The sequence below is a fragment of the Panthera onca genome, chromosome D3 (assembly GCF_046562875.1).
Source record: "Panthera onca isolate mPanOnc1 chromosome D3, mPanOnc1 haplotype 2, whole genome shotgun sequence".
Lineage (NCBI taxonomy): Eukaryota > Metazoa > Chordata > Mammalia > Carnivora > Felidae > Panthera > Panthera onca.
In genome coordinates this window covers 42,791,700-42,817,003 of record NC_138350.1, presented here as the reverse complement: position 1 = coordinate 42,817,003, position 25,304 = coordinate 42,791,700, and the positions used below count along the sequence as shown (strand labels likewise).

The window sequence follows — 25,304 nt, the reverse complement described above, 5'->3', positions numbered from 1 at the left end:
CATCTAATCTGTAGATCATCTTAACACATTGAAGGAGTTTTCTTCTGTTTCATCCAGATCACTTGTGCACAGTATTTGGCATGGAAAGAGGGATCTGCTCTACATTTTTTGGGAAAGGATTCAGACAAGAAGTGATGCTTGGGCTGAATCTTAAAGAAGGTACTCTCCAGGTATAAAATACAGGGAAGGAATCCAGGTAGAGTATGGGGGTGAGAAAGCGCATGGGAGAAAGTACAGGTGGCTTGGAAGGCTGTTTTGGTGCATGGATGAGGGAGGGTAGGGTTGCAGCTGGAGGGAAGGCTGGACATGTGGTTGGGAACCTGGGATCCTTTGGAAGATTTTAGGCTAGGGATATGGGGTAGGATAGAGTTGGATTTTAAATTAAGAATGAGGAACCTGATCAGATTTGCATTTTTGAAGGCAAGTTGAAGGCATTTTGATGACAGCAGTGTGGGCTAGGGACAAGTCTTCCAATCATCCTGTTTCCTCAGTTTTGCATGAAGATTAGAGGAGATAATGTATGTGAAAATGCTAAACATTTAAACAATTATTCTGTGTGACTTCTCTGAGTCATGAGTTAATATGCTTACTTTTTCAAGAAGAGACCAGCTTTGTCATCTGAGGCAAAAAACACATGCTTGGCATTGTTACCTGATTTATATAGCTCTCTACTTCCTTAAATATCTGGTTTTTAAAATGGGAGTGGCTATTACCATTTGTATTACCATTTGTTGTCTACTTTAGCTTACATTTTAACTCCTACAAATTGGAAGGGTGAGAGGAGATTTATAATAGAAGATAATAGAAAAGAAAGGGTTTTTCCCCCTCCTGGTTGTGCATTCATTCTTTTAAGAACCATTAAAAAGAAAAATGTGGGGTGCCTGGGTGGCTCAGTTGGTTAAGTGTCCAACTCTTGATTTCAGATCAGGTCATGATCTCTTGGTTCTTGAGTTAGAGCCCCGCATCAAGCTCTGTGCTGACAGTGTGGAATCTGCTTGGGATTCTCTCTCCTGCTGTCTCTGCTCTTCCCTGCTGCATGTGCATTTTTTTCTCAAAATAAATACACTTATAAAAAGAAAGAAAATCATTCTCCTTCTTCTCCTAGTGTGTATCAGGTTACGTGCCTGAACAGACTTTATCATATCTCATTAAAATTCTCCTCCCAAAAGAGCATCAGTTGTGAGTAGGTGAACAGAAACCTGTTGTATAAAGAGCTAAATGTACAGAGAAGTACATAAGGTATCTTATGTGTGATATTCATCTGATTTTATTCAGTGTGTTATTAAGAAGGACCCCTGTTCCTCAAAAACAGAATTTTCAGAGCTCAAGTCAGAATCCTATCTCCTTAGTGATGGTGGGACCTAGGAAGTGGTGTCACCTCTTTGAGACCCTCCCCTTTTCTGTCAATGGGGAGGGTAGCAAGGCCTGCTCGATGGGGCTGTTAGGAGGATGACGTGAGATGGTCTGACTAAAGTACTTCCCATAGTACCTGACAAATGACAGCACTGTAAGTTATGATTAGGGCTGGAGAGAACCATCTCAACTGAGAGAGCTAGCACTGTTCCCTTCTGATGATGGCATCACACATTTAAGTTGCTTCTGGGCATGAATATGAATTGACACTTAAAAAACAGGAAGAGGATGAAAAAGCAGATTGGGTTTAATCTATAAAAGGTCTTGAGGGATTGGGTTTAATCTGTGGAAGGCCTTGACCTGAGAAAATACTGGAGTCCAGTGCTTGCCTTGTGTCACAGGGCCCAGATGACGGTGAGTGCTGCCAACCTGACCAGGCCACGTGAACAGGACAGCAGGGCATAAAGGTGCGAGGAGATGGTTGTTTTCAGCTACAGAGATGGCATGAATGGTGACCAGGGGTTAAGACAACATAGTCCACACGGCTGCAGGTGTGAAAGTCAAACTCTGTCTTTATTCTTTTACCATTTTATTTGGGATAGGTAGCAGCACTGCCTGGGGAGCTCCTTGGAAGGGGAGGAGAGGGAATCTGTTGGTTGGAAATCTTACCTTTGAGCATCAATTATATCTAATGCCTATTTTCAGCACATTTCATGTTAGACTTTTTGATGGCAAGTCAAGGTGTAGAAGGTAGATGGGCTCAGAGGAAAGGTTCTTTGCAACAGTTCAATGTAGTGGCCAAAAGTTTACTCTTGCATTTCATCATACGTGTACCTTGGAGTTATGTTTTTTGGAACCTGCCTTAAGAAAACACAAACTTTCCAGGTAGCATATAGCTGTCCCCATCTTGCTTGCATCTCTGCCTTGGTTGATGAGATGCCATACTTTGCTGACAGTCACTAGTGGCTCTGCTATTGGTCTGATATGAAGCACATTCATAACTCAGCCATAAAATAGGGCTTTCTAGATAGCCAGATTTTTTCCCAACAGATACCTCTCCACCACCCCTAACTCCACCAAAATGAAGTAGAAGCACATCCTGAGTTGACCACTTTCTCTGGGCCTGGCCAGGCACATAGTAAGAATGTTGGCTGGTGATGGGCTCAAAACACAGCCCACTTGACTGAGCCATGTATATGCTCAGGCTTGACCTACCCTGGCAAAATCTGCAAGGATATTTTTAGACATTTCAAGTGATTGACTCCTCTGAGGAAATGATACATTAAAAAAATATATATATACACACATATTTTTTTTTAAAACCACAACTGAAAAAAATTCTTTGCCAATGGGTAGAATTAAGTCTGACAAGAAACCCTAAGAGTTTTTTTTTTATTAGTACCATTATTGTTTTCTTTGGCTCCATGTATTATATTGGTAAGATGACCAAAAAAAAAAAAAAAAAAAAAAGGAAGAAAAGGAAAAAATTGTAAAAAGGCAAATATTTTGTACAAAAATACAAAGTTTTAAAAGCTCTTTAAGTATATTTCATATCATTACTAAGAGTTGGCCTATATATCTGTGTGTCTGCATATTTTTCTTACATTTGGGATTTTAGAAATGTACGGTACGTTTACACAGTATAGTTCTCCCTAAAGCTCAACAACCAATGACAGCCTTTTTTCTGATTGGAGCAATCCATACTTTGGAAGATGTGATTTGCATAACTGTGCAGTTACTGGCTGAAAAAAATCTATGTGATTCAGTCCATTTGCATACTGAAAATCTATACATCATACTGGGGGGAACATTTTAGTTCTGAAATCCTTGAGTAAAGGAAGATGGTAAAGATAACTAGCTGTCAATTTTTTCAGTAATTTGTTTTCAGTGCTTTTTTTTCAATCTGGTGAGAAGATGATGCAATCAGAAAGAAGTATCCTTTGCCCTTGAGAACCATCTGAAAATCTGCTCTTGTTATTACATCACAGTCCATTATAATGCAGATGGTGGTACTACAAAAGAGGAAAAACAATGGGAGTTAGTTTTTCTTAAAGAATAAACAATGTACAATTCAAAAAAAGGAGCACATATTTTTATAGGAAAGATTCCAAAATACATCAATTATTTTTTTCAAGAAATGCCTATAAGTTCATATCCAGATTAACTAAAAGGTAAATGTCTCCTTTAAGGAGTCCATTCTGGGGTCAACTTAAATCTCAAGTGGCCAAACAAGGCAAACAAATGACAAACCTGGGTCACTTCTCACCCTCTACTGTAATTCTTTTTTTTTTAATTGAATATAACTGACATATAATATTAGTTTCAGGTGTGTAATATGATTTGATATTTGTATACATTGTGAAATGATCACCATAATAAGTCTAGTTAACATTTGTCATCACACACAGGAAAAAAAAAATTACCTTTTCATTTATATCCAAATTAGTTAGCATATAGTGCCATAATGATTTCAGGAGTGGAATCCAGTGATTCATCCCAACGAGTGTTCTCCTTAAGGCCCCTTGCCCATTTAGCACATCCCCCCACCCACAACCCCTCCAGCAACCCTCAGTTTGTTCTCTATATTTAAGAGTCTCTTGCGTTTTGTGCCCCTCCCTGTTTTTATATTATTTTTGCTTCTCTTCCCTTATGTTCATCTGTTTTGTATCTTAAATTCCATGTATGAGTGAAGTCATAAGTATCTTTCTCTAATTTCACTTCGCATAATATACTCTAGTTCCATTCATGTTGTTGCAAATGGCAAGATTTCATTCTTTTTGACTGCTAATACTCCATTTTGTAATATATATATATATATATATATATATATATATATATATATACACACACACACACACACATACACATACATACCACATCTTCTTTATCCATTCATCTGTTGATGGACATTTGGGTTCTTTCCATACTTGGGCTATTGTTGATAGTGCCGCTATAAACATTGGGGTGCATGTGTCCCTTTGAAACAGCATACCTGTATCCTTTGGATAAATACCTAGTAGTGCAATAGCTGTGTCATAGGGTAGTTCTATTTTTTTTTTAATCTAAAATTTTTTTTTTAATGTTTATTTATTTTTGAGAGAGAGAGAGAGAGAGAGAGAGAGAGAGAGTGTGTGAGTAGGGGAGGAGCAGACAGAGAGGGAAACACAGAATCTAAAGCAGGCTCCAGGCTCTGAGCTGTCAGCCCAGAGCCTGATGCAGGGCTCAAACTCACGAACTGTGAGATCATGACCAGAGCTGAAGTTGGACAGTTACCGACTGAGCCACTCAGGCGGCCCAGGGTAGTTCTAGTTTTCATTTGCTGAGGAACCCCCATACCATTTTTCAGAATTGGCTGCACCAGCTTGCATTCCCACCAGCAGTGCAAAAGAGATGCTCTTTCTCCACATCCTCATCAACATCTGTTGTTGCCTGAGTTGTTAATGTTAGCCATTCTGACAGGTGTGAGGTGGTATCTCAGTTTGTATTTCCCTGATGATGAGTGATGTGGAGCATTTTTTCATGTGTCGGTTGGCCATCTGGATGTCTTCTTTGGAGAAGACATATTCATGTCTTTTGCTCATTTCTTCACTGGATTATTTGTTTTTTTGGGTGTTGAGTTTGATAAGTTCTTTATAGATTTTGGATCCTAACCCTTTATCTGATATGTCGTTTGCAAATATCTTCTCCCATTCTGTTAGTGGTTTTATCTTTTTGCTAATTAAACAGTTTTGCTGTGCAGAAGCTTTTTATCTTGATGAAGTCCCAATAGTTCATTTTTGCTTTTGTTTCCCTTGCCTCCGGAGACATGTTGAGTAAGAAGTTGCTGTCGCCAAGATCAAAGAGGTTTTGCCTGCTTTCTCCTTGAGGATTTTGATGGCTTCTTGTCTTAGATTTAGGTCTTTCATCCATTTTGAGCTTATTGTTGTGTATTGTGTAAGAAAGTGGTCCAGGTTCATTCTTCTGCATGTCACTGCCCAGTTTTCCCAACACCATTTGCTGAAGAGACTGTCTTTATTCCATTGGATAGTCTTTCCTGCTTTGTCAAAGATTAGTTGGCCATATGTTTGTGGGTCCATTTCTGGGTTCTCTATTCTGTTCCATTGATCTGAGTGTCTGTTTTTGTGCCAGTACCATACTGTCTTGGTGATTACAGCTTTGTAATACAGCTTGAAGTCTGGTATTGTGATGCCTCCTGCTTTGGTTTTTGTTTTTCAAGATTGCTTTGGCTATTTGGGGTCTTTTCTGGTTCCATAAAAATTTTAGGTTTTTTTTTTTTAAGCTCTGTGAAGAATGCTGGTGTTATTTTGATAGGGATTGCATTGAATATGTACATTGCTTTGGGTAGTATCGACATTTATTTTTTTTTTTTATTTTTTTTTATTTTTTAATATATGAAATTTACTGTCAAATTGGTTTCCATACAACACCCAGTGCTCATCCCAAAAGGTGCCCTCCTCAATACCCATCACCCACCCTGCCCTCCCTCCCACCCCCCATCAACCCTCAGTTTGTTCTCAGTTTTTAACAGTCTCTTATGCTTTGGCTCTCTCCCACTCTAACCTCTTTTTTTTTTTTTTCCTTCCCCTCCCCCATGGGTTTCTGTTATGTTTCTCAGGATCCACATAAGAGTGAAACCATATGGTATCTGTCTTTCTCTGTATGGCTTATTTCACTTAGCATCACACTCTCCAGTTCCATCCATGTTGCTACAAAAGGCCATATTTTTTTCTCATTGCCACGTAGTATTCCATTGTGTATATAAACCACAATTTCTTTATCCATTCATCAGTTGATGGACATTTAGGCTCTTTCCATAATTTGGCTATTGTTGAGAGTGCTGCTATAAACATTGGGGTACAGGTGCCCCTATGCATCAGTACTCCTGTATCCCTTGGATAAATTCCTAGCAGTGCTATTGCTGGGTCATAGGGTAGGTCTATTTTTAATTTTCTGAGGAACCTCCACACTGCTTTCCAGAGCGGCTGCACCAATTTGCATTCCCACCAACAGTGCAAGAGGGTTCCCGTTTCTCCACATCCTCTCCAGCATCTATAGTCTCCTGATTTCTTCATTTTGGCCACTCTGACTGGCGTGAGGTGGTATCTGAGTGTGGTTTTGATTTGTATTTCCCTGATAAGGAGCGACGTTGAACATCTTTTCATGTGCCTGTTGGCCATCCGGATGTCTTCTTTAGAGAAGTGTCTATTCATGTTTTCTGCCCATTTCTTCACTGGGTTATTTGTTTTTCGGGTGTGGAGTTTGATGAGCTCTTTATAGATTTTGGATACTAGCCCTTTGTCCGATGTGTCATTTGCAAATATCTTTTCCCATTCCGTTTGTTGCCTTTTAGTTTTGTTGGTTGTTTCCTTTGCTGTGCAGAAGCTTTTTATCTTCATAAGGTCCCAGTAATTCACTTTTGCTTTTAATTCCCTTGCCTTTGGGGATGTGCCGAGTAAGAGATTGCTATGGCTGAGGTCAGAGAGGTCTTTTCCTGCTTTCTCCTCTAAGGTTTTGATGGTTTCCTGTCTCACATTCAGGTCCTTTATCCATTTTGAGTTTATTTTTGTGAATGGTGTGAGAAAGTGGTCTAGTTTCAACCTTCTGCATGTTGCTGTCCAGTTCTCCCAGCACCATTTGTTAAAGAGACTGTCTTTTTTCCATTGGATGTTCTTTCCTGCTTTGTCAAAGATGAGTTGGCCATACGTTTGTGGGTCTAATTCTGGGGTTTCTATTCTATTCCATTGGTCTATGTGTCTGTTTTTATGCCAATACCATGCTGTCTTGATGATGACAGCTTTGTAGTAGAGGCTAAAGTCTGGGATTGTGATGCCTCCTGCTTTGGTCTTCTTCTTCAAAATTACTTTGGCTATTCGGGGCCTTTTGTGGTTCCATATGAATTTTAGGATTGCTTGTTCTAGTTTCGAGAAGAATGCTGGTGCAATTTTGATTGGGATTGCATTGAATGTGTAGATAGCTTTGGGTAGTATTGACATTTTGACAATATTTATTCTTCCAATCCATGAGCAGGGAATGTCTTTCCATTTCTTTATATCTTCTTCAATTACCTGCATAAGCTTTCTATAGTTTGCAGCATACAGATCTTTTACATCTTTGGTTAGATTTATTCCTAGGTATTTTATGCTTCTTGGTGCAATTGTGAATGGGATCAGTTTCTTCATTTGTCTTTCTGTTGCTTCATTGTTAGTGTATAAGAATGCAACTGATTTCTGCACATTGATTTTGTATCCTGCAACTTTGCTGAATTCATGTATCAGTTCTAGCAGACTTTTGGTGGAGTCTATCGGATTTTCCATGTATAATATCATGTCATCTGCAAAAAGCGAAAGCTTGGGGTAGTATCGACATTTAACAATATTTGTTCTTCCAGTCCATGAGCATGGACAATTTTTGCATTTTTTTGTCTTCTTCAATTTCTTTCATGAGCTTTCTATAGTTTTCAATGTATAGATTTTCACCACTTTGGTTAGGTTTATTCCTAGGTATATTATGGTTTTTGGTGGGAAAAAAATTTTTTATGATGGCTTTATTTTTATGTTTGTTTATTTATTTTGAGAGAGAGAGAGAGTGAGCACAAGCCGGGGGGGGGGGGGGGGAGAAAGAGGGAAAGAGAGAATCCCAAGCAGTCTTTGCACTGTCAGTGCAGAGCCCAATATGGGGCTCAAACTCCTGTATCGTGAGATCATGACCTGTGCCGAAATCAGGAGTCCAATGCTTAACCAACCGAGCTACTCAGGTGCCCCTAAGTTTTTATTTTAATTCCAGTTAACATATAGTATTACATTAGTTGCAGGTGTATAGTATAGTGATTCAACAATTCTGTACATCACCCAGGGCCCATCATGAGAAGTCCACTCTTTAATCCCCATCACCTATTTCACCCTCCCACCACCAACTTCCTCTCTGGTAACCACCAGTTCTCTATAGTTCAGAATCTGTTTCTTGCTTTCTCTCTCTCTCTCTCCCTTTGTTCATTTGTTTCTTAAATTTCACATATGAGTTCAATCATATGGTATTCTTCTCTGACTTATTTCACTGAGCATTATATCCTCTAGCTCCAGCCATATCATTGCAAATGGCAATATTTCAGTGTTTTTAATGGCTGAATAATATTCCTTTGTATTTATATATATACTGCACATTTATCCATTCATTAATCAATGGACACTTGGGCTGCTGTTGTAAATAATGCTGCAATAAACATAGAGGTGCATATGTATTTCTGAGGTAGTGTTTTCATTTTTTTCAGATAAGTGGCCAGAAGTGGAATTATTGGATAATATGGTAATTGTATTTTTAATTTTTTAGGAACCTCTATGCTGTTTCCCATAGCGGCTGGTATATTCTTACCAACAGTGTACATGGATTTCCTGTTTTCCACATCCTTGCCAGCACTTATTTCTTTCTGAGCACAGCCATTCTAACAGGTGTGAAGTGATATCTCATTGTGGTTTTGATTTGCATTTCCCTGATGATTGTGATGTTGAGCACCTTTTCATGTACCTGTTGGCCATTTGTATATCTTCTTTGGAAAAATATCTTATTCAGGTCCTTTGACCACTTTTAAATTGGGTTATTTGGCTTTTTGCTAATGAGTTGTTTGAATTCCCTTATGTATATTGGGTATTGACAACTTGTCAGATATATGATTTGAAAATATCTTCTACCATTCCACAGGTGGCCTTTTTTTTATCCTCATGGTTTTTATTCAAATCTTTTAAAAAAATTTATTTTTATCCCCGTAGTTAACATACAATGTTATATTAGTTTCAGGTGTACAATGTAGTGATTCAATAATGCTATACATTGCCCAGGGCTCATCATGATAAATATACTCTGTAATCCCCATCTTCTATTTATCCATCCCCCAACCCATCTCCCTTGTGGTAACCATCAGTTTGTTCTCTATAATTAGAGTCTGTTCCTTGGTTTGTCTCTCTTTTCCCTTTGTTCATTTGTTTTGTTTCTTAAATTCTACATGAGTATAATCATATGGTATTTGTCTTCACTTACTTCACTAAGCATTACATTTTCTTGCTCCATGCATGTTACTGCAAATGGCAAGGCTTCATTCTTTTTTTTATGGCTGAATCGTAAATATACACCACATCTTTTTTATCCATTCATCTATCAATGGACGCTTGGGCTGCCTTTTCATTTTTTTGATGGTTTTCTTTGCTGTGCAGAAGCTATTTAGTTTGCTGTAGTCCCATTTGTTTATTTTTGCCTCTGTTGCCTTTGCTTTTGGTGTTAGATTCAAAAAAGTCATTACCAAGACTGATGCCAAGGAGATTACTATGTTTTCTTCTAGGGGTTTTATGGTTTCGGGTCTTAAATTCTTAATCCATTTTGAGTTAACTTTTGTGTATTGTGTACATTTCATTCTTTTGCACATGGCTGACCAGTCTGTTTAACACTATTAAAGAGACTGTCCTTTTGCTGTTGTATATTGTTGGCTTTTTTGTCAGTTAATTAATGATATATGTGCAGGTTTATCTGTGGGCTGTCTATTCTGTTACATTGATCTATGTGTCTGTTCTTATGCCAATACCATACTCCTTACTATTAATTCAATCTTACTATTAATCTGTCAGTTCACATATTCTGTTTTCTTTGTTATTCAGTCTTGGTAGGTTTATGTTTCTAAGAATTTATCCATTTTTTTCTAGGTTGTCAAATTTGTTGTCAATAATTGTTCATAATAGTCTCTTATGATCCTTGTATTTCTGTGGTATCAGTTGTAATATCTCTAATTTCTGATTTTCCTTAAGTGAGTCCACTCTCTTTTTTTCTTGAAACTAGATAAAGTTTTGTTGATTTTATCTTTTAACGAACTCTCATTTTCACTGAGCTTTTATATTGTCTTCTTAGTCTGTATTTTATTCCTTTCTGTTTTGCTTTTTATTTCCTACCTTCTACTAACTTTGGACTTCATTTTCTAGTTCCTTGAGGTGTAAACTATGTTATCTGACTTTTTCTTGTTTATGGAGGTGGGCATTTATTGCTATGAACTTTTCCCTTAGAACTCCTTTTGTTGCATCCTATAACTTTTGGTATGTTCTATTTCCATTTTCATTTGTCTCAAAGAATTTTTTGATCTTTCTTTTGATTTCTTCTTTGAGTAATTGGTCGTTTAGTAGCATGTTGTTTCATCTTCACATATTGGTGAATATCCCAGTTTTCTTCTTACAACTGATTTCTAGTTTCATACCTTTATGGTCACAAAAGATGTCTGGTAGGATTGCAATCTCCTTAAATTTATTGAAATTTACTGTTTTGTGGCCTAATATGTGATCTATTCTGAAGAATGCTGCATGTTCAGTTGAGAAAAACATGTATTCTGTTGCTTTAGGATGGAGTGTTCTGTATATGTTGGTTAAGTCCTTCTGATCTTAAGGCTGATGATTCCTCATTGATTTTATTGTCTGGCTGATCCATCTATTTATGTAAGTGGGGTATTAAAGTCCCCTGCTATTATTGTATTGCTGCCTATTTCTCCCTTTAGGTTTGTTAATATGTGTTTCATATATTTAGGGGCTTCTATATTGGGTCCGTAAATATTTACAAATGTTATATCCATTTGTTGGATTGACCCCTTTGTTATTATCTAATGCCCTTCTTTGTCTCTTGTACAGTCTCTGTTTAAAGTCTGTTTGGTCTGATATAAATACAGCAACCCCATCTTTCTTTTGGCTTGTTTTCATGGTGTATCGTTTTCCATCCCTTCACTTTCAGTCTGTGTGTATCTTTATGTCTAAAGTGAGTCTCTTTTTGGCAGCATATACATGGGTCTTGTTTTCTTATCCATTCAGCCACTTTGTGTCTTTTGATTGGAGAATTTAATCCATTTAAAGCAATTGTTGATAGGTGTGTACTTACTGCCATTTAAAAAGTTGCTTTTTAAAGGAAATTAAAAGCAAAAATGAACTACTGGGACCTTATGAAGATAAAAAGCTTCTGCACAGCAAAGGAAACAACCAATAAAACTAAAAGGCAACCAACGGAATGGGAAAAGATATTTGTAAATGACATATCGAACAAAGGGCTAGTATCCAAAATCTATGAAGAGCTCACCAAACTCCACACCCGAAAAACAAATAACCCAGTGAAGAAATGGGCAGAAAACATGAATAGACACTTCTCTAAAGAAGACATCCAGGTGGCCAACAGGCACATGAAAAGATGCCTAACGTCGCTCCTCATCAGGGAAATACAAATCAAAACCACACTCAGATATCACCTCACGCCAGTCAGAGTGGCCAAAATGAACAAATCAGGAGACTATAGATGCTGGCGAGGATGTGGAGAAACAGGAACCCTCTTGCACTGTTGGTGGGAATGCAAACTGGTGCAGCCACTCTGGAAAACAGGGTGGAGGTTCCTCAGAAAATTAAAAATAGACCTACCCTATGACCCAGCAATAACACTGCTAGGAATTTACCCAAGGGATACAGGAGTACTGATGCATAGGGGCACTTGTACCCCAATGTTTATAGCAGCACTCTCAACAATAGCCAAATTATGGAAAGAGCCTAAATGTCCATCAACTGATGAATGGATAAAGAAATTGTGGTTTATATACACAATGGAGTACTACGTGGCAATGAAAAAGAATAAAATATGGCCCTTTGTAGCAACGTGGACAGAACTGGAGAGTGTTATGCTAAGTGAAATAAGCCATACAGAGAAAGACAGATACCATATGGTTTCACTCTTATGTGGATCCTGAGAAACTTAACAGAAACCCATGGGGGAGGGGAAGGAAAAAAAAAAAAAAAGAGGTTAGAGTGGGAGAGAGCCAAAGCATAAGAGACTCTTAAAAACTGAGAACAAACTGAGGGTTGATGGGGGGTGGGAGGGAGGGGAGGGTGGGTGATAGGTATTGAGGAGGGCACCTTTTGGGATGAGCACTGGGTGTTGTATGGAAACCAATTTGACAATAAACTTCATATATTGAAAATAAAATAAAAAATAAAAAGTTGCTTTTTAGTTGTTTTTTTTTTTTAATTTTTTTAATGTTTATTTATTTTTGAGATAGAGACAGAGCATGATCGGGGGAGGGTCAGAGAGAGAGGGAGACACAGAATCCGAAACAGGCTCCAGGCTCTGAGCTGTCAGCCCAGAGGCTGACGCAGGGCTCGAACTCACGGACCGTGAGATCATGACCTGAGCCGAAGTCGGATGCTAAACTGACCGAGCCACCCAGGCGCCCCAGCTTTTTAGTTTTATAGTTCCTTTCTAGTCCTTTCTTCTCTTCCTTTGTGATTTTATGACCTCCCCTACTGGTGTGCTCAGATTCTTTATCAACTATAGGTTTTTGTTTTGTGGTTACCATGAGGCTTACATACAACTACTTATAGCAGTCTATTTTAACTTGGTAACAAGTTTGCTTTCTAAAGCTCTACAGTTTTATTCCCACTTCCCACATTTTATTTTTTTGAGGTCACATTTCATATATTTTTATCTTGTGTATCCTTAATTATTGTATAGTTATTTTTATTACTTTTGTCTAATGACTAATCCACCACCTTTACTATTTACCTTTACCATTAAGGTTTATACTTTTGTGTGTTCTCTTGTTCCTAATTAGCACCCCTTTTTCAGCTTAAAGAAGTCCCTTTGACATTTCTTGTAAGGCTGGTTTAGTGGTGATGAACTCTGTTAGCTTTTGATTATCTGAGAAACTCTATCTCTCCTTCAATTCTGAATAACTTTGCCAGGTAGCGTATTCTTGGTTGGAAGTTCTGTTCTTTGAGCATTTAAAAAAATATTCTTTGAATATATAATGCCACTCCCTTCTGTCTTGCAAAGTTTCTGCTGAAAAATCTGATAGTCCTATGGGGGTTCCCTTGTACATAACAAGTTTTTCTCTTGTTTCTTTTAAAATTGTCTCCTTGTCTTTAACTTTTGACATTTCAATTGTAATGTGTCTTGGTGTTGGTCTCTTTGGGTTCATCTTCTTTGGAACTCTCAAGGCATCCTGAATCTGAATGTCTATCTCCTTCCGTAGGTTAGGGAAATTTTCTGCCCACCCCCTTTTCTCCTTCTACAACCCTTATAATGTGATGTTAGTATACTTGATGTTGTCCTATAAATCCCTTAAGGCATCTTCACTTTTTTCCATTCTCTTTTTTTGTTACTCTACTTTGGTGAGTTCCACTGTCCTGTGAATTCACTGATCCTTTCTTCTGCTTCATCTATTCTGCTGTTCAACCCCTCTAAGATATTTTTTCAGTTCTGTTGTTATATTCATCAGCTCTGTGACTTCTGTTTGGTATTTTCTATCTCTCTGGAAGTTCTCATCATGTTCATCCATTCTCCCAAGTTCAGTGAGCATCTTTTTAAATAATTATTACTGAGGTATAATTGACATACAAGGTTATATTAGTTTCAGGTATACAGTATATTGATTTGGCAATTCTATGCATTATTTAATGTTCTCTATGATAAGTATAATCATCTGTCACCATATGATGTTCTGACAATGTTACTGGCTATATTCCCTATGCTGTACTTTTCATTTTGGTGACTTATTTACATTATAATTGTAAGTTTGTACTTCTTAATCTTCTTTATCTATTTTGCCCTTCCCACCAAACCACCAATTTGTTTTCTGTAATTAAGAGTGTTTTTCTTTGTTCATTTGCTTCTTTTAGATTCCATATAAATTAAATCATATGGTATTGGTCTTTCTCTGAATTATTTCACTTAACGTAATGCCCTCTAAGTCCATCCATGTTGTTGCAAACAGCAAGATTTCATTCATTTTTTTATGGCTGAGTAGTATTCCTCTGTGTGCATATGTGTGTGTGTGTGTGTGTCTCTCTCTCTCTCTCTATATATATGCATGCACACACACACATCTTTATCCGTTCATCTATCAATGGACACTGAGTTGCTTCCATATTTTATCTATTATAAGCAATGCTGCAGTAAACATATAGAGAGTGCATATATTTTTTCAAGTCAGTGCTTTCTTTTTCTTTGGGTAAATATAGTGGAATTGCTGGATCATATGGTAATTCTATTTATCATTTCTTGAGGAATCTCCACACTGCTTTCCACAGTGGTTGCACCAATTTACATTCCCAACACTGTGCACAAGTGTTCCCTTCTCTCCACATTCTCACCAACACTTGTTATTTCTTATCTTTTTAATGTTTATTTTTGAGAGAGAATGAGAGCAGGGAGGGGCAGAGAGAGAGGGGGGGTTTGAGGATCTGAAGTGGGCTCTGTGCTGACAGTGGATGCTTAACCAACTGAGCCACCCAGGTGCCCCTATTTCTTGTCTTTTTGAGACTAGCCTGGCTATTCTGACTGGGGTGACGTGACATCTCCTGATGGTTTTGATTTGCATTTCCCTGATGATCAGTGATGTTGAACATCTTTTCATGTGTCTGCTGGCCATGTGCATGTCTTCTTTGGCAAAATGTCTATTCAGGTCCTCTATCCATTTCTTAGTCAAAAAAAAATTTTTTTTTTGGTGCTGAGTTGTATAAGTTCTTTATAGTTTTTGTATATTAACCCCTTAGATATATTATTTGCAAATATTTTCTCTCATTTACTAGGCTTTTAGTTTTACTGATGGTTTCCTTTTCTGGCTCTTTAAAGGTGGGGATTCAGTTTCCTATTGCCCTCCAGCTTCCTGGGGTTTTAGCCCCACTGATGTGATGTCCCTCCCATTTTCAGTTAGTCATAGTCGGGGTTTGGTTTCCAACTACATCTCTGTCCTTCCTACCTTTTATGATGTGGCCTCCTATGATTAGTTATGAAAAGTCTGTTTTGCCACTTTTCAGGTTGTTTTCAGAGTTAAGTCACATGGTGGTAGCTGCTATCTTGGTGTGTCCTTGCAACAAGGTGAACTCAGGATCCTCCTACTCTGCCATCTTCCCTGGTGTTCCAGTTAGCATCTTTATGACCATTACTATGAGCACTTTATCAGGTGTATTACTTATCTTCATTTTATGAAGGTTTTCTTTCCCCTGAAGTTTTATCTTGTTCTTTTGTTAGGAATATTTTCCTCTGTTTCTTCATTTTGCTTGACTCTCTCTGTTGGTTTCTATGTATTAGAGGAAACAACCACCTCTCCCAGTCTTTTTTTTTTTTTTTTAATTTAAAAAATTTTTTTAAAATTTAAATCCAAGTTACTTCACATATAGTGTAATCATGATTTCAGGAACAGAATTTAGTGATTCATCATGAGCACACAGTGCTCATCCCAACAAGTGCCCTCCTTAATGTCCATCACCCATTTAGCTCATCCCCCCCACCGAACTCCTCTCCAGCAACCCTGTTTGTTCTCTGTATTAAAGAGTCTCTCATAGTTTGTCTCCCTCTGTTTTTATCTTGTTTTTGCCCCCCTTCCCCTATATTCATCTGCTTTCTTAAATTCCACATATGAGTGAAATCATATGATATTTGCTTTCTCTGACTTATTTCGCTTAGCATAATACACTCTAGTTCCATCTACATTGTTGCAAATGGTAAGATTTCACTTTTTTTGATCACCGAGTAATGTTACATTGTGTGTGTGTGTGTATGTATATGTATATATATGTAGCACATCTTTATCCATTCATCAGTTGATGGACATTTGGGTTCTTTCCATACTTTGGCTATTGGTGATAGTGCTACTATAAACCTTGGGGTGCATGTGCCCCTTCGATCAGCGTTTTTGTATCCTTTGGATAAATATCTAGTAGTGCAATGGCTGGGTCATAGGGTAGTTATGTTTTTAATTTTTTGAGGAACATCCATACTGTTTTCCAGAGTGACTGCACCAGTTTGTATTGCCACCAGCAGTGCAAAAAGAAAAAGAAAATTTCCTTTTCTCTGCATCCTTGCCAACATCTGTTGTTTCCTGAATTGTTAATTTTAGCTATTCTGACAGGTGTGAGGTGTTGTCTCATTGTGGTTTTGATTCGTATTTCCCTAAGAATGAGTGATGTGGAGCATCTTTTCATGTATCTGTTAGCCATCTGGATGTCTTCTTTGGAGAAGTGTCTATTCATGTCTTTTTCCCATTTCTTCACTGGATTATTTGTTTTTAGGTGTTGAGTTTGATAAGTTCTTTATAGATTTTGGATACTAACCCTTTATCTGATACGTCGTTTGCAAATATCTTCTCCATTCCATCGGTTGCCTCTTCGTTTTGCTGATTGTTTCCTTTGCTGTGCAGAAGCTTTTTATCTTGATGAGGTCCCAATAGTTCATTTTTGCCTTTGTTTCCCTTGCCTCCAGAAACATGTCTCTTAAGAAGTTGCTGCACCCAAGGTCAGAGGTTGTTGCCTGTTTTCTCCTCTAGGATTTTGTTGGCTTCCTGTCTTACATTTAGGTCTTTCACCAATTTTGAGTTTATTTTTGTGTATGGTGTAAGAAAGTGGTCCAGGTTCATTCTTCTACATGTCACTGTCCAGTTTTCCCAACACCATTTGCTGAAAAGACTGTCTTGATTCCATTGGATATTCTTTCCTGCTTTGTCAAAGATTAGTTGGCCATATGTTTGTGGGTTCATTTCTGGGTTCTACTCTGTCCTATTGATCTATGTGTCTGTTTTTGTGCCAGTACCATACTGTCTTGGTGATTACAGCTTTGTAATACAGCTTGAAGTATGGAATTGTGATCCCTCCAGCTTTTTCTTTTTCAACATTATTTTTTCTGGTTCCGTACAAATTTTAGGATTGTTGTTTCTAGCTCTGTGAAAAATGCTGGTGTTATTTTGATAGGGATTGCTGTGAATGCATAGATTGTTTTGGGTAGTATCGACTTTTAACAATAGTTGTTCTTCCAATCCATGAGCATGGAATGTTTTTCCATTTCTTTTTGTCTGCTTTAATTTCTTTCATAAGCTTTCTACCTTGTGTAGGCAGACACACATTGGAAGTCAGACATTCAGGCAACAGTGTTTAAAATATGCAAATATATACAGTCCTGTGGGACCATGAGTATAAGGTCTGCTGGCCACCAGAGCCAGGTGATCTGGAGGTGTACCCTCAGTGGCAGTTGCAAAAATCAAGGCTCTACATGAGTATACAAGCTCCTTTCTGGGAGATACCAGTGGGCTTTCATGAGGCACAGGGAGAGTACAAAGTATCCCCCAGCCTCTGTTCCCTAGGAGCACCTCAGATGTGTGCCAAACCTGATAGGTTCCCTAGCCCACCACACATGTGTAAGAGCTGTCCTGGGTACCTAGCCCACCAGGAGATTCTGGTGCTCTGGAGCACAGCAGAGAGCATGGAGATAGTGACTGCCCTCTGAGGAGAGGTCTCTGGAAATGCTTACAATCAGTCCTTAGATGCGTGCTTAATTATAAGCCTGTGCCTCCAGCTGCAGCCATGATGATAAGCTAACAGGCATCTTTCACAGATAGACTGAGCTTCTGGGACTGTTACCTGTTGCTGTGCTCTGGGGGTGGTCGCTGTTTAACAACTCTTTCTCTGTCGGTATAGTCCTGTGGGACCCATGTCCACTGATACCAAGTCATGTAGAACTGTCCCCTGGTGGCAGCTGCAAAAATTAGGGCACGAGACAAGGGTCTAAGCTCCTCTTTGGGAGACACCGATGAATCTGAGTGACTCTGAGGGAGAGGGCAAAGACTGAATCCACCAGCCTCTGTTCCTGAAGAACATATGTATAGGCTCCTAGACGTGTGCCAAACCAGAGGCCTGTCCCTTAGGCTCCTGGACAAGCAAATAGGCTTCTTTCACGGAATGACTGAGGGTGTCTTGCAGCCTGCTGTCTGTGCAGTGTCCTGGGGCAGTAGTCTGTCAAGAATGGTCTGATTGCTACAGTCCCATAGAACCCAGGAACCCAAGTCTCCCCGGCCTTCAGAGCTGGGTGATCAAGGGCAGTCCCATGGGCAAAAACCAAGGCACCAGACATTTATCTAGGAGATACTGGTGCCGTGGAGCAAGGCCGAGGGAGAGAGTAAGGATGGTGCCTGTCAGGTCTCAGACAGTATTCCAGCAGGCTCCTAGATACATATGTTAAGTTAGATGCCTGCCCCCAGGCCTATGCTTTAATATAAGCAAATGAGCTTCTTTCATGTAAATTCTGGGTGCAGTTGACTGCCTGTGAGTTGGGCCGTGGGGTGGGTGAGTCCAAGTGTGCAGGCCCTTTAAGACCCCAGTTCTCAGTTTGCTATAGCCTTGTGGGTCTCATGGATGCAAGCCTCTTTGGTTTTCAAAGCTTGAGGTTTTGGGGGGTTGTCTCTCAGGTGCAAGTCTTAAAACTTGGGGTACCGGATGTGGGGTTCTCCTCGGGAAGAAGTTCTGGGTTTTGAGCTCCCCTCTGACCGAGATGTCACTGTGCAGGAGGGTGGGATTTATGGCAAGATTGTGTCTCCGCCTCTCGTACCTGCTTCGATGTGGTTTTTGTTCTTGTTTGCCTCATGTGTAGCAGTTGCTCGGCCAGGCTTTAAGTTTTTTTCGGAGGCAGTTATTCCATATGTAGCTGTAGACTTGGTGTGTTTGTGGGACATGCCATCATGAATTGGAAGGGGCTATTTCTTGTTTAGATATTTGTAGTTGTCCCCTGCCTGTAACTGACCAGGCTGGGAGTTCTTTGTGAGTTTCAAGACCTGTGGCACTGGAGACTAGTGCCTGGTATTCAATAAGTGTTGAATGGATGTATGGATAACTTGTGTCCTGGTTACTGTCAATAATGGTTTGAGCAAATGTATTTGAGGTTTTTGTTTACCACCACCGTTTTTATAAAGGCTTTATGAGATATAATTCACGTATAAATTTCACCCATCTAAAGTATACAATTCAGTGGCTTTTAGTATATTCAAAGATGTGTAGAATTTAGAAATATCTAATTTTAGAACATATCATCACCCCCAAAAGAAATCCATACTCATGAGGATTCACTCCTCATTCCCTCCTTCCCCCACCATAAATGTTTAAATCTATGTCTGATGAAGAAAACTAAGACACCCATTCTGAAAAGGGTCATGTATTAAATGAAACTTTAGATAGGTATCTTTTGTAATAAAAAAAAAAAAAAAAAAAAAAACAAAAACGTATACACAAAAGGCTCTTAGTCTATACCCCGGAAAAGCTTCTAAGCCGATCTCCCTCCATTATCAGGCATAGCATCTGGCTCATAGTAGATGCTCAGTAAATACGCATGGAATTGAATGCTTAGTCACCTAAATTGTCCACGTATGAAACTCTATAAAAACGATAACACTGGTACCATATTTATTAACTGACAATATTATGAGATAGTGACCTAGAACAGTTAATCTGATATTTATTTTCTAGAAGTTAGGCACATTTATTAACTTGTTTAAACTCTCATGAAAACCCCACGAAGAGGATACTATTATTATTTCCCTAAGGTTAACAAGCTGCCCCACCGGTAAGAGGCAGAACCACAGGCTGTAGAACCTGACTGCAGAGTCCGCATTCAGAGCCCTTCTACTCCTCACATCTCACCCTTTGACAGAATATAAGCTGTGCAGCTCGCTCTTCAGTCCCCTCCCCTGCTTACCTGTCTCTCTGTCTTTTTCACAAATGAAGTTATTGATGTCTTCACACTGGAAGTCATTCCACTGCCCAGCATAAATCAGCCCAGCACAGTCTTCTCCTGGCCCATGGCCATGACCCCAGTTATCTGGCTGTCCAGCTTTCCAATTTCTTTTAACAAAACAGAAATGGAGTGTTATTTGCAAGTCATGCAAAAGTTTTTTTTTTACCCAAGAGCAGCATATAAATATAAAAAATGTAACTGAAGCCATGTCATTTGTCCTGGAATAAAAATACACTGTTTAAAAAGCTGTGCCTGCTCTTAGAATAAAAAGCAGCTGTTTTGCAGAGTGGTGTGTGATGCAGCATCTCCCTGTGGGCTTGTTATCTTTGAATGAAATCAACTCATTGAGCTGCTTCATCACAATGCTGAGGGAGTAAATCCTTCTGCAACAAAGTTAGATGAGTAACTTTCCAGTGTGTACTGGAATGCTGACTTCTGGGCGTGTGTGAATATGTTTGTGTGTGAATATATATGCATGCTGAGGACATGACACACACATACACAGTCTCTCTCACTCTTATGGGAGCCCAGAGGGATCCTTGTGCATCTTGATTCCTTGCCTCTGACAAGTCAAAGCATCACACAGAGAAAGTGAGGGACCGCCAATATACACATTTACGAGAATTTACAATTACAAACCCTTGGTTATGGGTTGTCTGGCTAAGCTGCAGATAGTTGACTGCTTTAGAAAGAAATAGTAATTGAATCTTACTGAAAATGACTCAGACATTTCACTGTCTTTTTGGGGAGGGAAATTCTCAAAAACATATTTTCTTCAGGAGTTCACTGGGGGCTTGTTAACTTGGATGCCGCAGCTTAAAATACCACTTTGTCAGAGTTCACTGTTCTTGATTGTCTTTCTGTGCAATAAATTAGTTGTGCTTCCAGGACTCAAAACTTGAAAGCTCAATTTTCTCTAAGAAGCAGGTTCTTGCACAGAAATTTGTGGTTACTGCCTGAGAAGACAAGCTTGCCTTGCGTGGAGGGTCTAAAAAAACATGTGCAGCAGAAGGCTCTTCCCATAAATGATGACTCACTACCCCATCAGCCATAGGGTGTCCTAGGGTAATCTGAGGATAGAGCCCATATTGCTCTACATCTTTTCACAATAGGATCAGTAAGACTAGAGGGTAGTGGGAAATGACAGGTGAAATTTACAATTAAAAGGTGGGGAAACAAGGCAGAATTGACTCCCCACACCATATAATTCATATATATGTAAATGTATATAATATATAATATAAATATATGTAAAATATATATATGTACACATATATATGGATCCATATATATATATATATGGATTTTTAAAAAATGTAAAGTGACCTCACTTAAATAAATCTAGTGATAAACAGATAATTTAGACAAAACCATCAACTAAAAAGAATAAAAATGGGATGATACTTAGGAGGGAGTGTTAGAAATATTCATTCACACATTCACTCAACAGACATCCAGACAGTACCTACTATGTGCCAGGGATGATGCTACATGATGGCAGCACAGCATGTGGGTTAGGGTTGGGTTAGGGTTAGGGAGAATTCCCTCCCTCGGAGAACTTATGTAATAGGCAACAAACAAGTGAATTAAAAATCTCAGACTGCCGTGGTGATCGGGCCAAAGACAGATGAAGTTAGAAGGAAAAATAGTTTACTTTCACGTCTGCTTTTTTTGTATATTTCCATCCACCCTGTAGGACCCTTCAGCAATGTCAACAATGCCTGAGCAGTTTGATCCTGTTGGTGTACATTTGGTTAATTTCTGTCAGTAACATGAAGGGGTTTTATTCCAATTTTGTTTATAGAATTTGAGGTCTGTAATTCCTGAATGTATAATGATGGGACATTTGATATTCTTTATCTCAGTTAATTGGGAAGTTGTATAAATAGGAGTTCTGAAAGAAGACCTGCTTAGTATTTTTCCCTTGCATTTACTTCAAGTTAAATAGATAAAAGGGATTTATAGACTAGACCAAAAGATAAGTTAAAGATAAGAGACAGCCTTTATCAGGGTGCCTGGGTGGCGCAGTTGGTTGAGCCTCTGACTCTTGATCTTGGCTCAGGTCATGATCTCATGGTTTGGTTCCTGAGTTCAAGCCCCACATCACGCTCTGTGCTGATGGTGCCTGATTGGGATGCCCTCTCTCCTCTCTGCCCCTCCCCCGCTTGTGTGCTCGCTCACACTCTCTCTCAAAATAAACAAACTTAAAAAAAATACAAAAAAGAGATAACCTTTATCACCATTCTCCATTATTTTTTAAGTCATTGGAATTCTCTGCATATGGTACTCAAGTTTTTCCTTTGGGACTAGAAGTAGGATGCAGTTCTGTGGGTATGAGTGTGTGACTTAGGTGATACTAGTGTGGATGGGCGGTGGGGTAACCTGAAGCCAGGCTCCAGGGGGCAATTTGTCTTGCACCCAGTCTCAAAACATATCTTTGGAAAAGCCAAAATCACATGGAGTGATTTGTAGCAAAACCCCCGAGCCTGCATACTTGTTATTAAACAGAATAGAACATGTCAGATAAAGAGAGTGTATATAGTTTAGAGAAGAATTTCAGGTTACACCGCGCCTTAACTTCCTTTACAGGTAGATTCTGGAAAGAAGATGGCTGAAGCATGGGCCCCAAATCCCTGAATCCCATATTATAACACATATCCCAACACACATTTGTACCTGGACAGCATTCTCTAAGTACTCCAGGGACCTTGGAAGCACTTGGACTCACTGCTCTTGTCAGCTGGAAACACACAAGCACACCAGCTAGTGGGTGTGAACTCCCTCACCCAGGGTTTTGGTTTTTCCTAATGGTGGCAGAGCACAAAGTCTCAATCTTGGGAATAGCCCCTTCCAACCTCACGACTTAGTACTTTCTCATCAACCACAAGACTGGCTGAGGCCTCATGGCCAAGAAACTTCTGCTGGTAAGAGCCTGGCCTCAAAACAGGAAAATCTTAGTAGTGAGAAGTATTACTTTGCTGTAGAATGTTCTCCCGATACCAGGGTCTATATAGGTTTCTCTCTGGTGGCCTGAGCCAATGCCACTCTGACAGAAACATGAAGCGTCAACCAGAGTGAGTTTTTAGTGAATTAGATGACTCTGAAGGTTCCCTTCTGGTCTCCACCATTCTATGGCTCTACAGTCTAAAAACACAATACGTAATATTATAACGGAACAGTCTACATGGACAGAGGCAACCCAGGTTTTATCTTTGCAATGCAGAGATGAGAGTGTTACACATAACAGCATATTCCCACCAAATGAGGTTCTGCTCAGGGGACTAAGAAGTGGACAAGAGGAATAGAGGAACTTCAAGTGTGTTTTGGGAAACCCTCAGGAAGATACTCACATCTTTGGTGATCTAAGTAAGGTGGGCAACAGCAAGCAGAGTGGGCTGGAAAAGGCCTTACAAGGCTCCCTTTCGGTTGTGCTCTGGGCCAAGTCAGTGGGCAGAGCCTACATGCCACTTGTGTCTGATTCCTGCACTCGTACCAGGCAGCCTCTGTAAACAGTGATGATCTCTGCCAAACAACGTACTTGCATGTATTACATCCAGAGTAGAAAGATCAGCTTTGATGTGTTCCTAGGCTCACTGATCCTTTCTTTCATGTGTCTGTGTTCTGTTTCACTGCTTTCCAGTCATTATTGTTTCCTTCCTTCTACTTATTTTGGGATTGACTTGCTTTTCTTCTACCCACATAAAGTGGAAGCTTAGATCATGGATTTTCAAATTAAAAACTTTTTTCAAGGGCTGCTGGGTGGCTCAGTTGATTACGACCTGGCTCAGCTCAGGTCATGATCTCACGGTTGGTGAGTTTGAGCCCCACATCAGGCTGTCTGCTTTCAGAGCAGACCCCGCTTTGGATCCTGTCTCCCTCTCTCTGCTCCAACACAGCTCACGCACATGCTCCTCCTTCTCTCTCAAAAATAAACATTAAAAAAAATAAAAAACTTTTTAAAAAAACATAAGTACATTAGAGGAGTCTAAACACTGTTTTAACTGTATAAATTTTGATATGTTATATTTTCATTTTCTTTGAAACATTTGCAAGTTTCCTCTCTGATTTCTTCTTTGATCCATGGGTTATTAAGATGTGTGTTCTTTAATATACAAATATTTGACAATATTGCAGATATCTTTTTTGTTGTGATTTCTAATTTAATTTTGGTCAGAGAACATACTCTGTATAATTTCAGTTCTTTTTAAATTCATTGAGACTTGTGTGATGGCCCAGCATATAGTTTATCTTGGTGAATGTACCGAATGTGCTTGAGAAGAGTGCATTTACAGCTCTTGGGTGAAACAGTCCATAAACATCAATTAAGTCAAGTTAGTTAACAGTGTCCATCGTATCCCTACTGATTTTTCTACTTATTTGCTCTATCAATTACTATAAGGAGAATGTTGAAATCTCCTTTGAAGCCCCACTCTTTGCTGTGTCCACATTTAGGGTTGGTGTGTCTATTTTCTTGATTGGGACATGGTCCTGGAAATCAGACTTTTTTTACATGAGCAGCAGCATGTCTCACTCACTGTTGCCTCTGTACTCTGGAAAAGATCCTCTAGGCCAGCACAGAGGCTGGCTCACAGTGGACTCACCAGGATAATTCACTGAATGTTGACATAGGACTATGGGCCCCTGGATTCCAATCTCCAGTCAGGGTTTGATGCTGGCCAGGAAAGAAGTTTTCACAGTTCTGTGGTGAAATGAAAAGGACAACTGTGTGTGTGTGTGTGTGTGTGTGTGTGTGTGAGAGAGAGAGAGATTGAGAGAGAGAGGGAGGGAGAGAGACATGGCCAAGTGTCTTCTTGGAAAGGACTATAGACTTGGTTTTTTAATACCAAGATTTGTTGATATGCAATTTTTAAAAAACATGTCCTTAAGTGGCAAATAAAATGTTGGCAACGTATTTCAGCCCTCCATTCTTTCCCTTGGAATTATATATGAGTGTGGACCCAAAGCATCTGGGAAACTGTCCTGGGCAGCATCCTGAGCCACCACAGATTGAGGCAGGTCGTATCTTTTATTAGAAATAAATCTTAATGCAGGTGTGTGTATGACCCAACCCTTTGGCATCTAGCATCCATTCCATGTTATTACCCTTGCTTTTTGTCTGTTTTTTTTTTCCAGCAGTCTTTGTCAACTAGGTCTCAGCATAAAAATGGAGGTGGGGGGGGGGGGGTAGGCAACAGGCAGGGAGAACCTTTTATCTCTTGTCTATTTCCACTTCAACAGTACCACAAACACCTGAAACAATTTCAAAAGGGCTGTGAGAGTGAGGGTGTGGGTGGGTGTGAAGCTGTGTGTGTTGGAGGAAAATGGTAAGAGGACATCTAGGAGACATGATTGATTCTTCTGCAGCCTGGGCAAGGCACAAGGTTGTGCCTTCACAACCT

General features: G+C 39.3%; 1 protein-coding gene across 1 annotated transcript in view; it reads right to left on the bottom strand.

The window, feature by feature from the left end:
* Positions 1-1,907: 1,907 nt before the first annotated feature.
* Positions 1,908-25,304, bottom strand: part of COLEC12 (collectin subfamily member 12) — a 198,278-nt gene continuing 174,881 nt past the window's right edge. Inside the window, exons 9-10 of the mRNA XM_060613392.3 lie at positions 19,867-20,012; positions 1,908-3,365 (exon numbers count right to left, since the gene is read on the bottom strand). Of these exons, the coding sequence (XP_060469375.1) occupies positions 3,346-3,365; positions 19,867-20,012 (166 nt within the window). The 3' untranslated portion in view covers positions 1,908-3,345. The remainder of the gene's footprint in view (positions 3,366-19,866; positions 20,013-25,304) is intronic.